This window comes from Sapajus apella, unplaced genomic scaffold (genome assembly GCF_009761245.1).
Source record: "Sapajus apella isolate SASKATOON/1434 unplaced genomic scaffold, GSC_monkey_1.0 scaffold68, whole genome shotgun sequence".
NCBI classification, from domain to species: domain Eukaryota; kingdom Metazoa; phylum Chordata; class Mammalia; order Primates; family Cebidae; genus Sapajus; species Sapajus apella.
This window is the reverse complement of record NW_022437008.1, coordinates 6,362,367-6,376,181: the sequence shown is the minus strand read 5'-3', so window position 1 is coordinate 6,376,181 and position 13,815 is coordinate 6,362,367. Positions and strand designations below refer to the sequence as shown.

Below are 13,815 nucleotides of genomic sequence, written 5' to 3'. Positions count from 1 at the left end.
TGGCTCTCAAATCTTTACACAATTGCATGTTGGCATTCAGTTTGACACAGTGACAGATTTCTTTTGTATACTATGTAATTACTTGTGAATATGTTTAAAATAATTTATTTGTGAGTGCTGACTGGCTGTTAATTAAGGGCCTTAATTCAGGTATATTAACATTTATTTTGGATAGATATATGCCAAAAATACTGTAAACAATAATGGAAAATATTAGAAGCTGGTTTCAAAAATATGATTTGCATTAACCTTAATGGAATTAAATGTGCATTCTGTTCCTTTTTTTTTCTTCTTTTTTGCCCTGAAGGTAAAAAAGTCAGTATTACTTGTTTTGACTGGTAGAGCTTCCGTAACAGATTATGGAGTAAATATTTCCTAATGGTATGTGCCAGATGAAAGTTCATATTGCTGCTGCTAATCAGAAACTGAAGTTTACCTCATAAAAAGCTTGTATCAATCCAATTTTGAAACTGTTGTTAATTTCAGGTCAGTCTTTTCAACTTACTTTTTTGCTGAGGTGAATCTGCTATTACCTAAATTGTCTTCAGACTTTAGCCTATAGAGTAAGCTATACCTAATTAAGCAGCTGCAATTTGGGTGATTCTGTAAACTTGTATTGTGGTCAACAAACAAGATTTACTGTCTGCCTAGCTTATTCTACGTGGGTGGAAGCCAACAGGCATCTGTCACTGTGGAGGGACTGGGCCCTTTGACTTTGATTTGCCAAGACAAGCATGTGCAACCAACTCATTATTCTGACAATTGCTAATTAAAAGAAGAAAAGGAAGTAAGCAAATTTCCTGCTTTTCCCGTAGAGACTGTTTCTCATGGTAACCAAATAGCCCTAATGAATGAGGGAAAAATCTCCACTTTGCAGATCATGATGTGACTCAATCAGCAGCTAACAGTGGAAGATGAAACCATTTGTGGGAAGGTTGCTGAGGAACCACATTTGGGAGGATCAGGCCTTCCCTACCCAAATCCCATTGATCAGCCTTAGCGTCATGGAAATGGAGACAGGCAATCATGTCTCCTGGTGTGCTGCAGTAAGAACCACACATCATTTCTAATATTAGTAATACTATTCTACTTCTCCTTCTAAAAAAAAAAAAAAAAACAAAACCCTGAAATAACCTAATCAAGCTTTTAAAATGAATCCAGTCTACAGGAAATGTGGGGTGTACTGACATAAGTTATGCAACACCATGAGAAAGCAACCAGACAAATTGAGAATGTGGCATATTCTGTAATAAGTTGACCTGATTTGTTCAACAAGTCAGTAGCATTAAAAATATATATACAGAATGTAGTGTTCTAGATTAAAAGAGATTTAAGCCATATAACAACCAAATAAAATTACCTTTTGGGGGTTGAGATTCAAGCCAAATGTAAAAAGATAATTTTTAAAAGATAATTTGGGAAGCTTGAACACATACTGAGTCTTGGTCGATTGGGATTTGCTTTAAGAAAAAAAAAGATGTGGAAGAGTGATGGAAAATGCATTGCAAAATGTTAATGGAATTGAAAGTTTTAAATTTTTTGTAAACAGGGTCTTCTGTGTTGCCCAGGCTGGTCTCAAACTCCTGAGCTCAAGCGATCCTCCTACCTCAGCCTCCCAAAACACTGGGATTATGGGCATGAGCCACCATGCCCGGCCATAGGATTGAAGCTTTTTGATGGGTACATGGGGGCTTGTTATGATTTGCTTTTGTGTATGTTTGGGCCTTTTCCAAGTTTGCAAAAAGTGAGAGAGAAATTCAGGAATGTATGAAAGGAGTAATGTATCAGAGTACCCTATAAATAACTACACTTTATGGAGGGGTTTGCACATGTGAAGTGGTCTTCTAACAGAAGGGGAAGCATTATTGAGTAGTTAGATACCCAAGGTGTAGGGATGAAGAGAAAAGCAGGTGCTCTTCAGAAAAATGAGCATAAAATTGAATCAGAGGAGAAAATGGGAACAGAGAAAAGACCTTCTCCGAAGGTGGGAGGCCAGCAGCAGATGGGAGTCAAGGAAAGAATGAAATGTTGCAAATTTTGGGGACTAGTGATTGAATGGCAATGTTGCTATCTTTTTGGAGAGTCAGATTTAAAATTTTGAGTTGCTGAAAAGGCTTGAATGAATGTGCTAGAAAAATTAGGTTAGGTGGGCAGATTAAAAGGAAACAAATAGGAAAGTTCATGGAATATAATTTCAGATAGAATTGGCTTTCCTCAATTAATTTTTTGTTTCTTGTCAGTTTGGGAGACCTCACAGGATTGGATAATGGCCTGTTCTGGCAGCGTCCCTCCTCTTTACAAACGAGGAACCTGAGCACCCCTAAAATAGCATTTGCCTGAAGTCCTTCTGAGGCCAGCCCATGCAGGGGTTATGTATCCTGTATGTCTGCTGCTTCCCTGTTACCTCGGGCTGGTGCAGTCTAGTGCCAAGGGGCTTGGTGGCAGAGCCCACCCCCTGTGAGAACAGGCTATCTGCCCCTCTGCTAATGGTGAAATGTCCAGAGCCAGGAAATCAGAAACAGCCTGATATGGAGGCACCCCTGAGTGCCCTTGCTCACACTAGGGCCCCTCCTGAGTAGGCCCAGTCATCTGGCCTGCCTTCCTCTTCTCCCAGCTAAGCCACCCACCCTCCTCGATAAATACACATGAGCTAGTTGCAAGCATCACAAAGATGACGAGGACAATAAAAGCACTCCAGGACTGGTAGGCCAGACAAATAAATAAATAGACAGTGGTGCTAGGTGTGATGAGTGCTGTGATGCAGTTGGAAAATAGCCTCAAGTCTGTTGATTCAGCAGAACTTTCAGCTGCTCCCCCCAGCTCACTGTGCCAGGGCCAGTCCTCATACCTACCTAACTGGGAGCACATTTGAGCAGGGGCAGTAACCTCAGTAGGCCCTGGGGAGAGTGAGGAGATACTGATAGCTGCCTTCCAATATCCAGTCTCTTTTTTCTTTTTTCCCAAGACAGGGTTTCACTTTGTTACCCAGGGTGGAGTGCAGTTGGCACAATCACAGTTTACTGCAGCCTGAACTCCTAGGCTCAAGTGATCCTCCTGTCTCAGCCTTTCAACTGTCTGGTATTTTTATGGTAACAGATTTTTAATATATTTTATTTTGGAAAGCAAACTGTAAAACAACATACAATCTACTTTTTGCAAAAAAGAAAGTCTATAGGTACGAATATGGGCTGTTTAGGAATCATACAATCAGTGGTTGTATGGGCGGATCATTTGAGGTAAGGAGTTCAAGACCAGCCTGATCAACATAGTGAAATCCCTTCTCTACAAAAAATACAAAAATTAGCCGGGTGTGGTGGTGCAAGCCTGTAGTCTAGCTACTTGGGAAGCTGAGGCAGGAGAATCACTTTAACCTGGGAGACGGAGGTTGCATTGAGCCACTGCACTCCACCCTGGGAGAAAGAGAGAGACCTATTTAGGAATATTTAGAACTATTTGTTTATTTGTATAGCTAATCTTTTCCCCCCTGATTTAATGATGATGGGTACGTATTACTGATACAAAAGGTTTTGTGCACCACAGTGCTTTGCCCACAAAATAGGAGCTCAAACTGCCTGTGTTGTTATTTTCCCCAGCAGTGAAGCAGCGTGACCAGGGGCAGAATTTACCCTTGTCTGAATTATTAGCATTTGGTGTTGGTTCCGCCACCCTTGGGCATGAGCTTTCTTTCTCTCGCTCGTTTATTCTCCTAAACATAGCATGGCAGCTTTTCTGTGCTCTAGGTTATTGCTGACTGCAAGGAGACTTTGTTCTTTTGTTAGTTTTTACATATTAGTTTCAGTAAGCCTATTTCTTAAATTTTTCTGCTGTAGCATAATCTTCATAAGTAACTTTCTGTAGTCCAAGCATGGTCTACTGCATTCTCTGTCTCTGGAGACACATTTAGATCTTTGTGTCACATTCTGGTCTGTAGCTCATTATGTAATGACTCGAATTATCATCAGAACAAACGAGGCTGGACACTGTGGCTCATGCCTGTAATCCTAGCACTTTGAGAGGCTGAGGTGGGCGGATCACAAGGTAAGGAGTTCGAGACCAACCTGGCCAATATGGTGAAACCCTGTCACTACTAAAAGTACAAAAATTACCCGGGCGTGGTGGCAGGCACTTGTAGTCCCACATGAGGCAGGAGAATTGCTTGAACCTGGCAGGCGGAGGTTGCTGTGAGCTGAGATGGCACCATTGCACTCCAGCCTGGGTGACTGAAAAAAAAGAACGAAAGAGACCTCATTAAGAACCTCATTAGGCCAGGCGCGGTGGCTCAAGCCTGTAATCCCAGCACTTTGGGAGGCCGAGGCGGGTGGATCATGAGGTCAAGAGATCGAGACCATCCTGGTCAACATGGTGAAACCCCGTCTCTACTAAAACTACAAAAAATTAGCTGGGCATGGTGGCACGTGCCTGTAATCCTGGCTACTCAGGAGGCTGAGGCAGGAGAATTGCCTGAACCCAGGAGGCGGAGGTTGCGGTGAGCCGAGATCGCGCCATTGCACTCCAGCCTGGGTAACAAGAGCGAAACTCCGTCTCAAAAAAAAAAAAAAAGAACCTCATTAAGGTCGAGAACGCTAGGAACCTAATGTAACATTTAAGGTATGAATGAGTATTGAAGAGAAAGAAATGATTGAATTCTTTGGAATTTCTAATACAATCAGCCGTCTTAGACCAACTTCATTTCACTCACACTGGACTTTTAAACTGATCAGAAATAAATGAATATATGAGAGTTTTACTTGTTCCTTGCTCTATAGGGATATGAAAAAGAGGAACTTGAGTTCCTGAAGTTGAGCAGAACAGTGAACTTAGTGAGAAATTATTTGTATTAATGTGAAAATCACATGTTTTGGGAAATGGGGTGGCCTTGGACACTCCATAATTCCAACCACATACAGGTATTACATGCTGAATCAGGCCTGAGCCTAGAAGAGGCATAACTACAGCTAAATTTTGAAATATTCCAGGAAAGCAGAGTTGACATGTAGGCTGATCTTCAACAACTACAGTTGTATTGAAAGGGTGGTCTTTTGGTGCTCCAAATAGGAAGGCCTTTAATTAAAATCTGTTTCTAAATAAAATATAAATATCATCAAAAAGAAAACGTATTGTAGTTCTATACATGAACACAACGTCCTTAGCAGCAGATGTGATATGTGTGTACAAGGGAATAGGAAGGTAAAGATGCACCCTTCTCTTCCACCATCAAGGGTTGCTAGAAAACAGGCTCTCAGTAGACCCCAGTAGCTGTCTGTAATCAATAGTTCCTCCTGTGATTAGTATTTATCCACTATTGTAGCTACATTCTGGATCTTGTCATAGGAAGACAGAGTAGTCTGGTGGTTAGCAACACGGCTTTTGGAGTCAAACTGACCTGGTGTCAGATCCCCACTTATTACCTGCTTGACATTGAGCAATGTTCTTTATCTGTGTAAGCTTCAGTGTTGTCATCTGTAAAATGGGTGGGTGAATTGCTCACATCCCACAGGGATGCTTCATCACACATAAGGTGCTTTTTGCTTTTTTTTTTTTTTTTTTCGAGGCAGAGTCTCCCTCTGTCACCAGGCTGGAGTGCAGTGGCGCAGTCATGGCTCACTGCAACCCCTGCCCCCCAGGTTCAAGCTATCCTTCTGCCTCAGCCTGTCAGGTAGCTGGGCACGTGCGACCATGCTCGGCTAATTTTTGTATTTTTAGTAGAAATGAGGTTTCACCATGTTGGCCAGGATGGTCTCGATTTCTTGACCTGGTGATCCTCCTGCCTCGGCCTCCCAAAGTGGGGGGATTATAGGCACAAGCCACCATGTCTGGCCCAGTGCTTGGTATTTAAACACTCAATAAATGGTAGCTGTTGATAGAGCTTCACTGGCATTTTAAACTTAAATGTCTACCTTTGGCCACTCTACTCATCCACTCCCTGGCTTCCCACACCTGTTCTGCAGTTTGACTGAACCACATAGTCCAGGAAACTTTCTCTATGTGAAGGAGAAGATAGCTTTCCACAGCTCTGGGGTCACACTCTCCCAAATTTATGTCAGGAAGATGCCCAAGGATGATGGCCTTGTCAGAAAGCATCTTGTTCTGGATCTGGGGGCCCTGCTTCAGGCCCTCAGTCATTCCTCATAACTTTGCCCCTTAGGAGAGGACAGGGTAGCTCTCTCTTTGCCCTCGGTCATTTCCTTGGAGAGCCTTTTCCTTCCCACCCATCCATGTTCCTTCCTCAGCAGCACCCTGCCTTCAGTATCTGTTCTTTGTCTTGTTGTCTCCCCATTAGAATGTCACCCTTGTGAGAGCAGGAACTTGTTCATTCTCTTTCTGGTAGTGTCCGCAGCTCTTTGTGCTTGGTACATATTAGGCATCTCCATCTTATATATTTGTTGAGAGAATGAATGACTCAGTTGTGTCCGTCAGAGCTTTGAGAGTGTGAGCCCAGAGCTAATGGAGCATAGCATCTTCCCTTTCTCCTCCTCCTCCTGCTTCCCATAGCTGCCAAGGTGCTGAGGAAAGAGGGGGAGGAAGTTTGTGTCCCTGAGGAGCCGACTCACTCCTCCTCCCTGTGTCTGCAGTGGGTGGGGATATTGAGGACACCCTCAGCCTATGCCAGTTAAGGTGGAGTTTCTGTCATGTGCCAGCCAATCCCAGTTTAGAGTCTGCTGAAGGAAGTAGGGCACACAGGTGAAGGGCATGGACAGTTGAGTCAGGTGACTGGTCCGCCACATCTAGTTTGTGTCCCCTTGACAAAATTTCATAGCTTTTTTATGGCTTGATGTTGTCTGTGAACCAAGGATGACCTCGTAGGGTGGTTCCTGGGATTGAATGTGCTAGCCCATATGACTCTCTAGCGTTGGTTAGGTACAGGCTGTGTGTCTGTTGTGCTCTACAGGACTGAATAACTGCTGCTTACTCTACTCCTGGCACCTGTCTAACTGGCTTCCTAGGTGTGCTGCTTCTGTGTCCCTCACCATACCCAGTCTAGTGCAGAGCATTGGGGGAAGTGTTCTGAGGAGATATGAGTGGAAGCCTAGGAGTTTGAGGGGCTTTAGCCTGTGATGCTGGTTGTTCACTGTGGAGGGTGGATGTTTGGTGTGAGATTTGTGTGTGGTTTTTTTTTGCTTTAGTTTGGTCCTAATGATTTCCACGGGGTGAGGAAGGATTCAGAAAGAATAAGGGTCATGCTGGAAACTAGCTTGCCTTTGCTTCTCCAGGAAACAGAGCTCTCACCCATGGGATCTGAGAGGGCATGTGGCAAAGTAGATGCTGAGGCTGGGGGGGCGAGAGGTCTATGTGCACACCACACCCAAGGCATCTGCACATGTGTGTGTGGGGGTTGAGGCGAGAGGTCCACATGTGGCCATGAGGCAGAGAATCCACGTGTGCACCTGAGGGGAGAGGCCCAAGGTTGAGTCTTATGTGTATTTCACCAAGGGACAGGACAGTGCATGGGCACTGTGCTGGATTTGGTCCCTTGTAAAAAGGAATGGCCATAGTTCCCTGACCTTCACCACTTCCGTGAGGCAGTGGACTGAGGGCTGGCCATGAGTAGGCTCTCTCAGGTCTACTCCTGCTCAGTTGGGTCAGTTGCAAATTCAATAAAGTAAGTTTTTTGTGAGTAAGTAATCTGCGTAAACCAAGGGAATATAAAATATCTTCCACAGAAATATTTGAATATTATGGAACAGGATAAAAGAGCTGCAAAAGGTTTTTGTTGGTATTATTATCAAATCTGGTGTGGGCAAAACAACTGTGAGAGATTGGGAAAAAATGTCAATAAATCTGGAAGGTTTGTGGTCAAATTGCTTTGCAAGTGGTCAGTTTTTGCTTTGTGTTAAAGAAAGAGGAAATAAGGCCGGGCATGGTGACTCACACCTGTAATCCCAGCCCTTTGGGGAGGCCTAGGCGGGTGGATCGCCTGAGGTCAGGAATTTGAGACTAGCCTAACCAACATGGTGAAACCCTGTCTGTACTAAAAATACAAAAACTAGCCGGGTGTGATGGTGCACTGAAGACGGAGAATTGCTTGAACCCGGGAGGCGGAGGTTGCAGTGAGCCGAGATCAGGCTGCTACACTCTGGCCTGTGTGACAGAGCGAGGTTCCATCTCAAAAAAAAGAAAGAGAAATAAAAAATAATAGAGAATGCATTGTAACTGTGGTTTATGCAAAAAAATAAACAGGGAGGAGCAGCAAAGGAACTGTCAGAACAGCCTTAGCCAATACCAGAAGGCTGCCAGAGCAATGCATAATCATATCTGAAAATTTTTGTGGCACATAGTATATTTAGTATATATCTTCTTTTTTTCTTTTTTCCTTGCTTTGAAGACCAAATATATCTTCTTGTAATTTACAATTACATATTCATATATATAGTATTTTTTAAGTTAATTTCCTACTTTGACTGTTAGGAATCTGTCACTGATATATATCAGGCTAATGGGTTTCTACTATACTGATGAATGGAGCTGTCCATTATATTTTCTTGACTCCTGGAAGACTGGTCTGTCAGCTTTGTTTCGTAAGACTAGAAAGATGACATACGACTATGTTAATAACTATGTTAACACTCTTACTAAAATAACCTGTATATTTGGATTCCATTTTCACTGGAATGTCTTATGGTCAAACTGACCTTCTTTCAGATTTTTAGTTGCATGGTTTTTCCTTAACCTTCTGCATACTCTGTGGACATAATTGTAATTGTGGATGGCTGTGGTTCAGCAGGAGCTCAAAGACACCACAAGTGTTATGAGTCCAGATGTAGGGAGTGGAGAACAGGATTGGGGGTGACTTGGTGGGAAATTGGAAGACTCATTTCAACCTTGAGCCTTGTTATTTGTTATTTGATGGAAATGTTTTGACTTCTGGGCATCAGTCACCGAGGTCCAGACACAAAAACAAAAGCAGATCCTTCTGAAGTATGGTGGCCTTTTAACTTTGTATGATTTTGGATTTCCCTTTATTGCTTCCATTCAAGTTGGTCATTGAAAATGTACTGCACGAATCCAACAGTAACCCACAACCTAAACATCCCTGGCTGTCTTGTTTTCACAGGTGTTGGGGCGATGTTTCCTGACTGTGGTGCAAGTCCATTTCCAGTTTTTGACTCATGCATTACAGAAGGTCCAGCCAGTGGTTCACTCTTGCTTTGCTGAGGTCACTGTGCCAGAAAAAAAGAACAGCAGCAGTGGAGGCAGCTTATCTGGCATGGGCCACACACCTGAACTGGAGGAAGCTGTGCGGTCCTGGCGGGGGGCTGCTGAGGTAACCCTGGCTTTGGGGAGATTGGTGCTTGAGTTCAAATAGGAAAGGTTCCAGAGGGCCTTTGCCTGTTGATTCTCAAAAGAGCCATTTCATTTAGAAATGTATATTTTAAGCTGTTATCATTCGCTTGTTCATTCATTTAACAGTGAACGTCTTTGTGAATGCCCACTTTGTGCCAGGCATGTGCCAGGCACTAGGATGACAACCTCAACTCACAGCATCCTGGGAGAATAGGCTTACAAAAACAGGGTTATGGGGCCAGGATGGAGATATACGGGAGCCAGAGGAAGGGAGGGCCCTGTCTCTGAACAGTAGTGCTGCAGGAAAGCTTCTAAGATGAGGGACCAGTGAGAAGAGTCTGGTATCCAAGTCAGGAAAGATGGAGTGGAGCTATCTGGAGAGGGTAAGTGGCCAGCCAGGCAGCAAGGCAGGGAAGCAGGAGTGTTTGGCAGACAGATGGGATGGCAGACTCCAAAGATACAACTACAGCAGGGCGAGCACTCAGTGGACATGGAATTTTGTCTGTTTTCTGCTAGCCAAATCATTCCCTGTAGAAGTGCTTGGATCTTGGTAACTTTTTTGATTCTTGGGTTTTTCTTTTTCTATTTTCTTTTCTTTTTTTTTTTTTTTTTTGTTTTTGGGCCTCACTCTGTTGCCCAGGGTGAAGTGCAGCGTGTGATCAGGGCTCACTGCAGCCTAGGCCTCCCGGGTTCAAGAGATCCTCTCACCTCAGCCTTCCAAGTAGCTGGGACTATAGGCCCATGCCACCATTTCTAGCTAATTATTATTTTTTGATAGAGATGGAGTCTCACTATCTTGCCCAGGCTGGTTTTGAGCTACTGGATTCAAGTGATCCACCCATCTCTGCCTCCCAAAGTACTGGAATTACAGGCATGAGCCACTGAGCCCAGACAAGATTCTTAATTGATCTAATTCTGCCAAGATCCTCATTTGTCAGCTGCTTTACATGTGGTTTGAGCAGTTCTTCAGTATGCTTGATGTGACTTCATGAAGTCTTTTATCTCTTGGAAGATTGGCTATTGCCAAGCACAGCAGGTATGTTTATAAAATCTAGCCATCATGCAAGAGCCAGACCAAGAGGTTGGCTCCCTAGTGGGTAGAGAACGCAGTGGTGTGGGATAGTATGGCATGGTCATCAGGGATGATGTGGGAGAGAATTGTGTGATTCTTCTCTCATAGTGACAACCTCGTGACTGAATGGTGGGCTGCAGGGAGCCGTCAGTGGGGGATTCCAGCCTAGCATGGGGTTACTTTCCTAGTCAGTCTGGTGTGGCATTCTCTATTCCTTTTCCACAGCCAGAAGAATTTAAGCTTAAGTATAAGCCAATCAAAATCAGCTCTAAAAAAAAGTTTGTTTTTTCAGCAACATTTCTTTTCTTTTTCTTTTTTTTTTGGAGATGGTTTCGCTCTTGTTGCCCAGGTTGGAGTGCAGTGGTACAGTCTCAGCTCATTGCAACCTCCACTCTCAGATTCAAGCAATTCTTCTGCCTCAGCCTCCCAAGTAGCTGGGATTACAGGCATATGCCACTGCACCCTGCTAATTTTTTTGTATTTTTAGTAGAGACAAGCTTTCACTTTGTTGGCCAGGCTGATCTTGAACTCCCAACCTCAGATGATCACCCGCCTCAGCCTCCCAAGTGCTGGGATTACAGGTGTGAGCCACCACGCCTGGCCATCAGTGACATTTCTTATAGACATTTTAATACTTCTTTGTTTCCCGTATGAGAAATAAAAAATAAACCTTAGAAGTTGAGACTTTGCTGGGTGCGGTGGCTAACGCCTGTAATCCCAGCACTTTGGGAGGCCGAGGCGGGTGGATCACGAGGTTAAGAGATGGAGACCATCCTGCTCAACATGGTGAAACCCCGTCTCTATTAAAAATATAAAAAATTAGCTGGGCATGGTGGTGCGTGCCTGTAATCCCAGCGACTCAGGAGGCTGAGGCAGGAGAATTGCCTGAACCCAGTAGGCGGAGGTTGTGGTGAGCCGAGATCGCGCCATTGCACTCCAGCCTGGGTAACATGAGTGAAACTCCATCTCCAAAAAAAAAAAAAAAAGAAAAAGAAGTTGAGACTTTAGGACTTAACGCTCCATTTTACAGAGTAAATGATAATGCTATATCTAGCAGCAGGGGAGGTGCCCTTTCCTCCTGTATAGGCTTGCCGTGTCCTCACCTTGCCCTGATCCTCGAGGCCCCAGCTTCTGTGGTGGGACCCTGTGTTTTCTGTGCCTCATCCTCAGCCTGTTCCTGCCAGTACACAAAGATGCTTCCCACAGAAAAGTCCACTCTGCCCTGCTCTGTTTCTCTGCTCTTTTCTCAGCCAACTTTTTGGAGTAGTTGTCTACCTTTTTTTCACCTTTCATTCATTCTGAAAAATTACTATTATTTTATTTTTATTGCACCTTGTGGCTCCTTACTGCTCCTGGCACACCCCATAGGCAGTGTACCCAGAATAGCCTAAAAAGTAATTACTATTGAAGTATTTCAGGCATATAGAACGTTTCACACCCGTGAGTGTATCTTACTTTTAGCTGCCTGCCATATTTGCTCATGCCTTTTACATATTTTTAACAGAAAAATATTACCCATTGAATTTTTTTTTTTTTTTGAGACTGGGTCTTGCTCTGTTGCCAAGGCTGGAGTGCAGTGGTGATTACAGCTTACTGCATCCTTGACCTCTCCTGCTCAAGCAATCCTCCTGAGTAGCTCACACTATAGGCATGCACCACCATGCTTGGCTAATTATTGTATTTTACTTTTTATTTATTTTTGTAAAGACAGGGTCTTTCTATGTTCCCATGCTGGTCTTGAGCTCCTAGGCTCAAGCGATTTTCCCACCTCGGCCTTCCAAAGTGCTGGGATTACAGGTGTGAGCCCTGCACCTGGTCAGCAAATGCACTTGAATCCCTTTTGTATCTCTCTGCTTTCTTATTCATCCCTTTGTCTCTAGAGACCTCTTTTGAATTTGAAGCCTGTGACTCTTTTGAATATTTTAATATTTTTTCTATATATGCATGTATCCATATATAAGGTATTATTTTGTACAGTCTGAAACTTTATATACATGACATCATTCAGCTTTCTGAAATCTGGCTTCCACTGCTATACAAGAACATGCCTTCTCTTGTCAAGGTCATTCCTTCCATGTTTTCAAATCCAGAGAACCCTTTCAACTCCTTTCAGCAGCTCACAGCAGTGTGGAAATACTCTCATCTTGCGACATCCAAGAACCAGGCTTTCTTTCCTCTTGACCCATCCTTTCTTCGACTTTACTGGCTTCTCTTTCCTCAACACAACTTGAGTATGAGTTTCTCCAGGCTCACTTCTAGCTGCCCTTCTCCCTAGGGGTTCTCCATCCAGTCTTGGGACTCAAAAAGCCACCTGTGTCCTGGGAGGGGGCTCAAATGTGTGTGACCATGAACAGCCCACTTCCTGTGGGCATCAGGCCTCTGAGTTCACCTGCTACCGGGGATCTCACAGGTGGCTCAGGCATAGCCTCTCTCCACTCACCTGTTCCTCTCCAGACCCTCTCTATGCTATTAAATGGTGCCATTCCACAGTGGGTTGTTCACTTGATAAACCTGAGATTTATCCTTCAGCATTTCCATTATGTCTACATCCAGTCCAATCCTTAAGAAAATCCAGCAGGTCCCACCTCCAAAATCTTATCCCAGATCTGCCCCCTTCTTCCAAGTCCTTTATCACTACCCTTGTTCAGGGAATCATTACCTCTCCCCTCCCTGTCTTGTTCTCCTTCATTTTAAAATTGGACGATGTTGCTTCTCATTTCCTTAGGGTAGCGTGTGGACCCCTCAGCATGGCCTGCCTAGACCTATCTGCTGTGGCTCCTGCCTTGATGGCCAGCCTTACCAAGGTCATCCTTTTTTATTCTGGAAACTCGATTCTGTCCTTGCTCACTGGGCTCTAGTTCCTTGGATGTGTCTGTCTTTGCTGCTTTGGATCCTCAGCCTGTTTGACAGACCCATCTGTAGGTCCTGACATCCCCACTCCACCGCACACACATGCAGTTCCATTGACAACCTTCTCTAATTTTCACCCATAATGCTGCTTTCTGGGTGTCTAGGACACTCCCTGTTATAGTCCTTTGTTTCCCTCAGTGTTTTTTCTCCATTTATAATTCTGTGTTTTCCTTATTTACTTTTTTGGCCATGAGGCTGTCAGCTCCAGGAGGGTAAGGAGCAGCTTTGTGCTCCATCTTGTACCTGACACACCGCCTTGTGAACTAAATTTTTGACTGAAAGATTCTTGCCGGGCGCGGTGGCTCAAGCCTGTAATCCCAGCACTTTGGGAGGCCGAGGCGGGTGGATCCCGAGGTCAAGAGATCGAGACCGTCCTGGTCAACATGGTGAAACCCCGTCTCTACTAAAACTACGAAAAATTAGCTGGGCATGGTGGTGCGTGCCTGTAATCCCAGCTACTCAGGAGGCTGAGGCAGGAGAATTGCCTGAACCCAGGAGGCGGAGGTTGCGGTGAGCCGAGATCGCGCCATTGCACTCCAGCCTGGGTAACA

General features: G+C 44.3%; 1 protein-coding gene across 6 annotated transcripts in view; it reads left to right on the top strand.

Annotated features, from left to right (window-relative positions):
- The window catches only part of KIAA0355 (KIAA0355 ortholog), a 91,713-nt gene that overhangs the window by 45,293 nt on the left and 32,605 nt on the right, over positions 1-13,815 (top strand). For all 6 annotated transcript variants that reach the window (XM_032249105.1, XM_032249107.1, XM_032249109.1 and 3 more), the window contains one exon: positions 9,053-9,262. In XM_032249105.1, the coding sequence (XP_032104996.1) occupies positions 9,053-9,262 (210 nt within the window). The remainder of the gene's footprint in view (positions 1-9,052; positions 9,263-13,815) is intronic.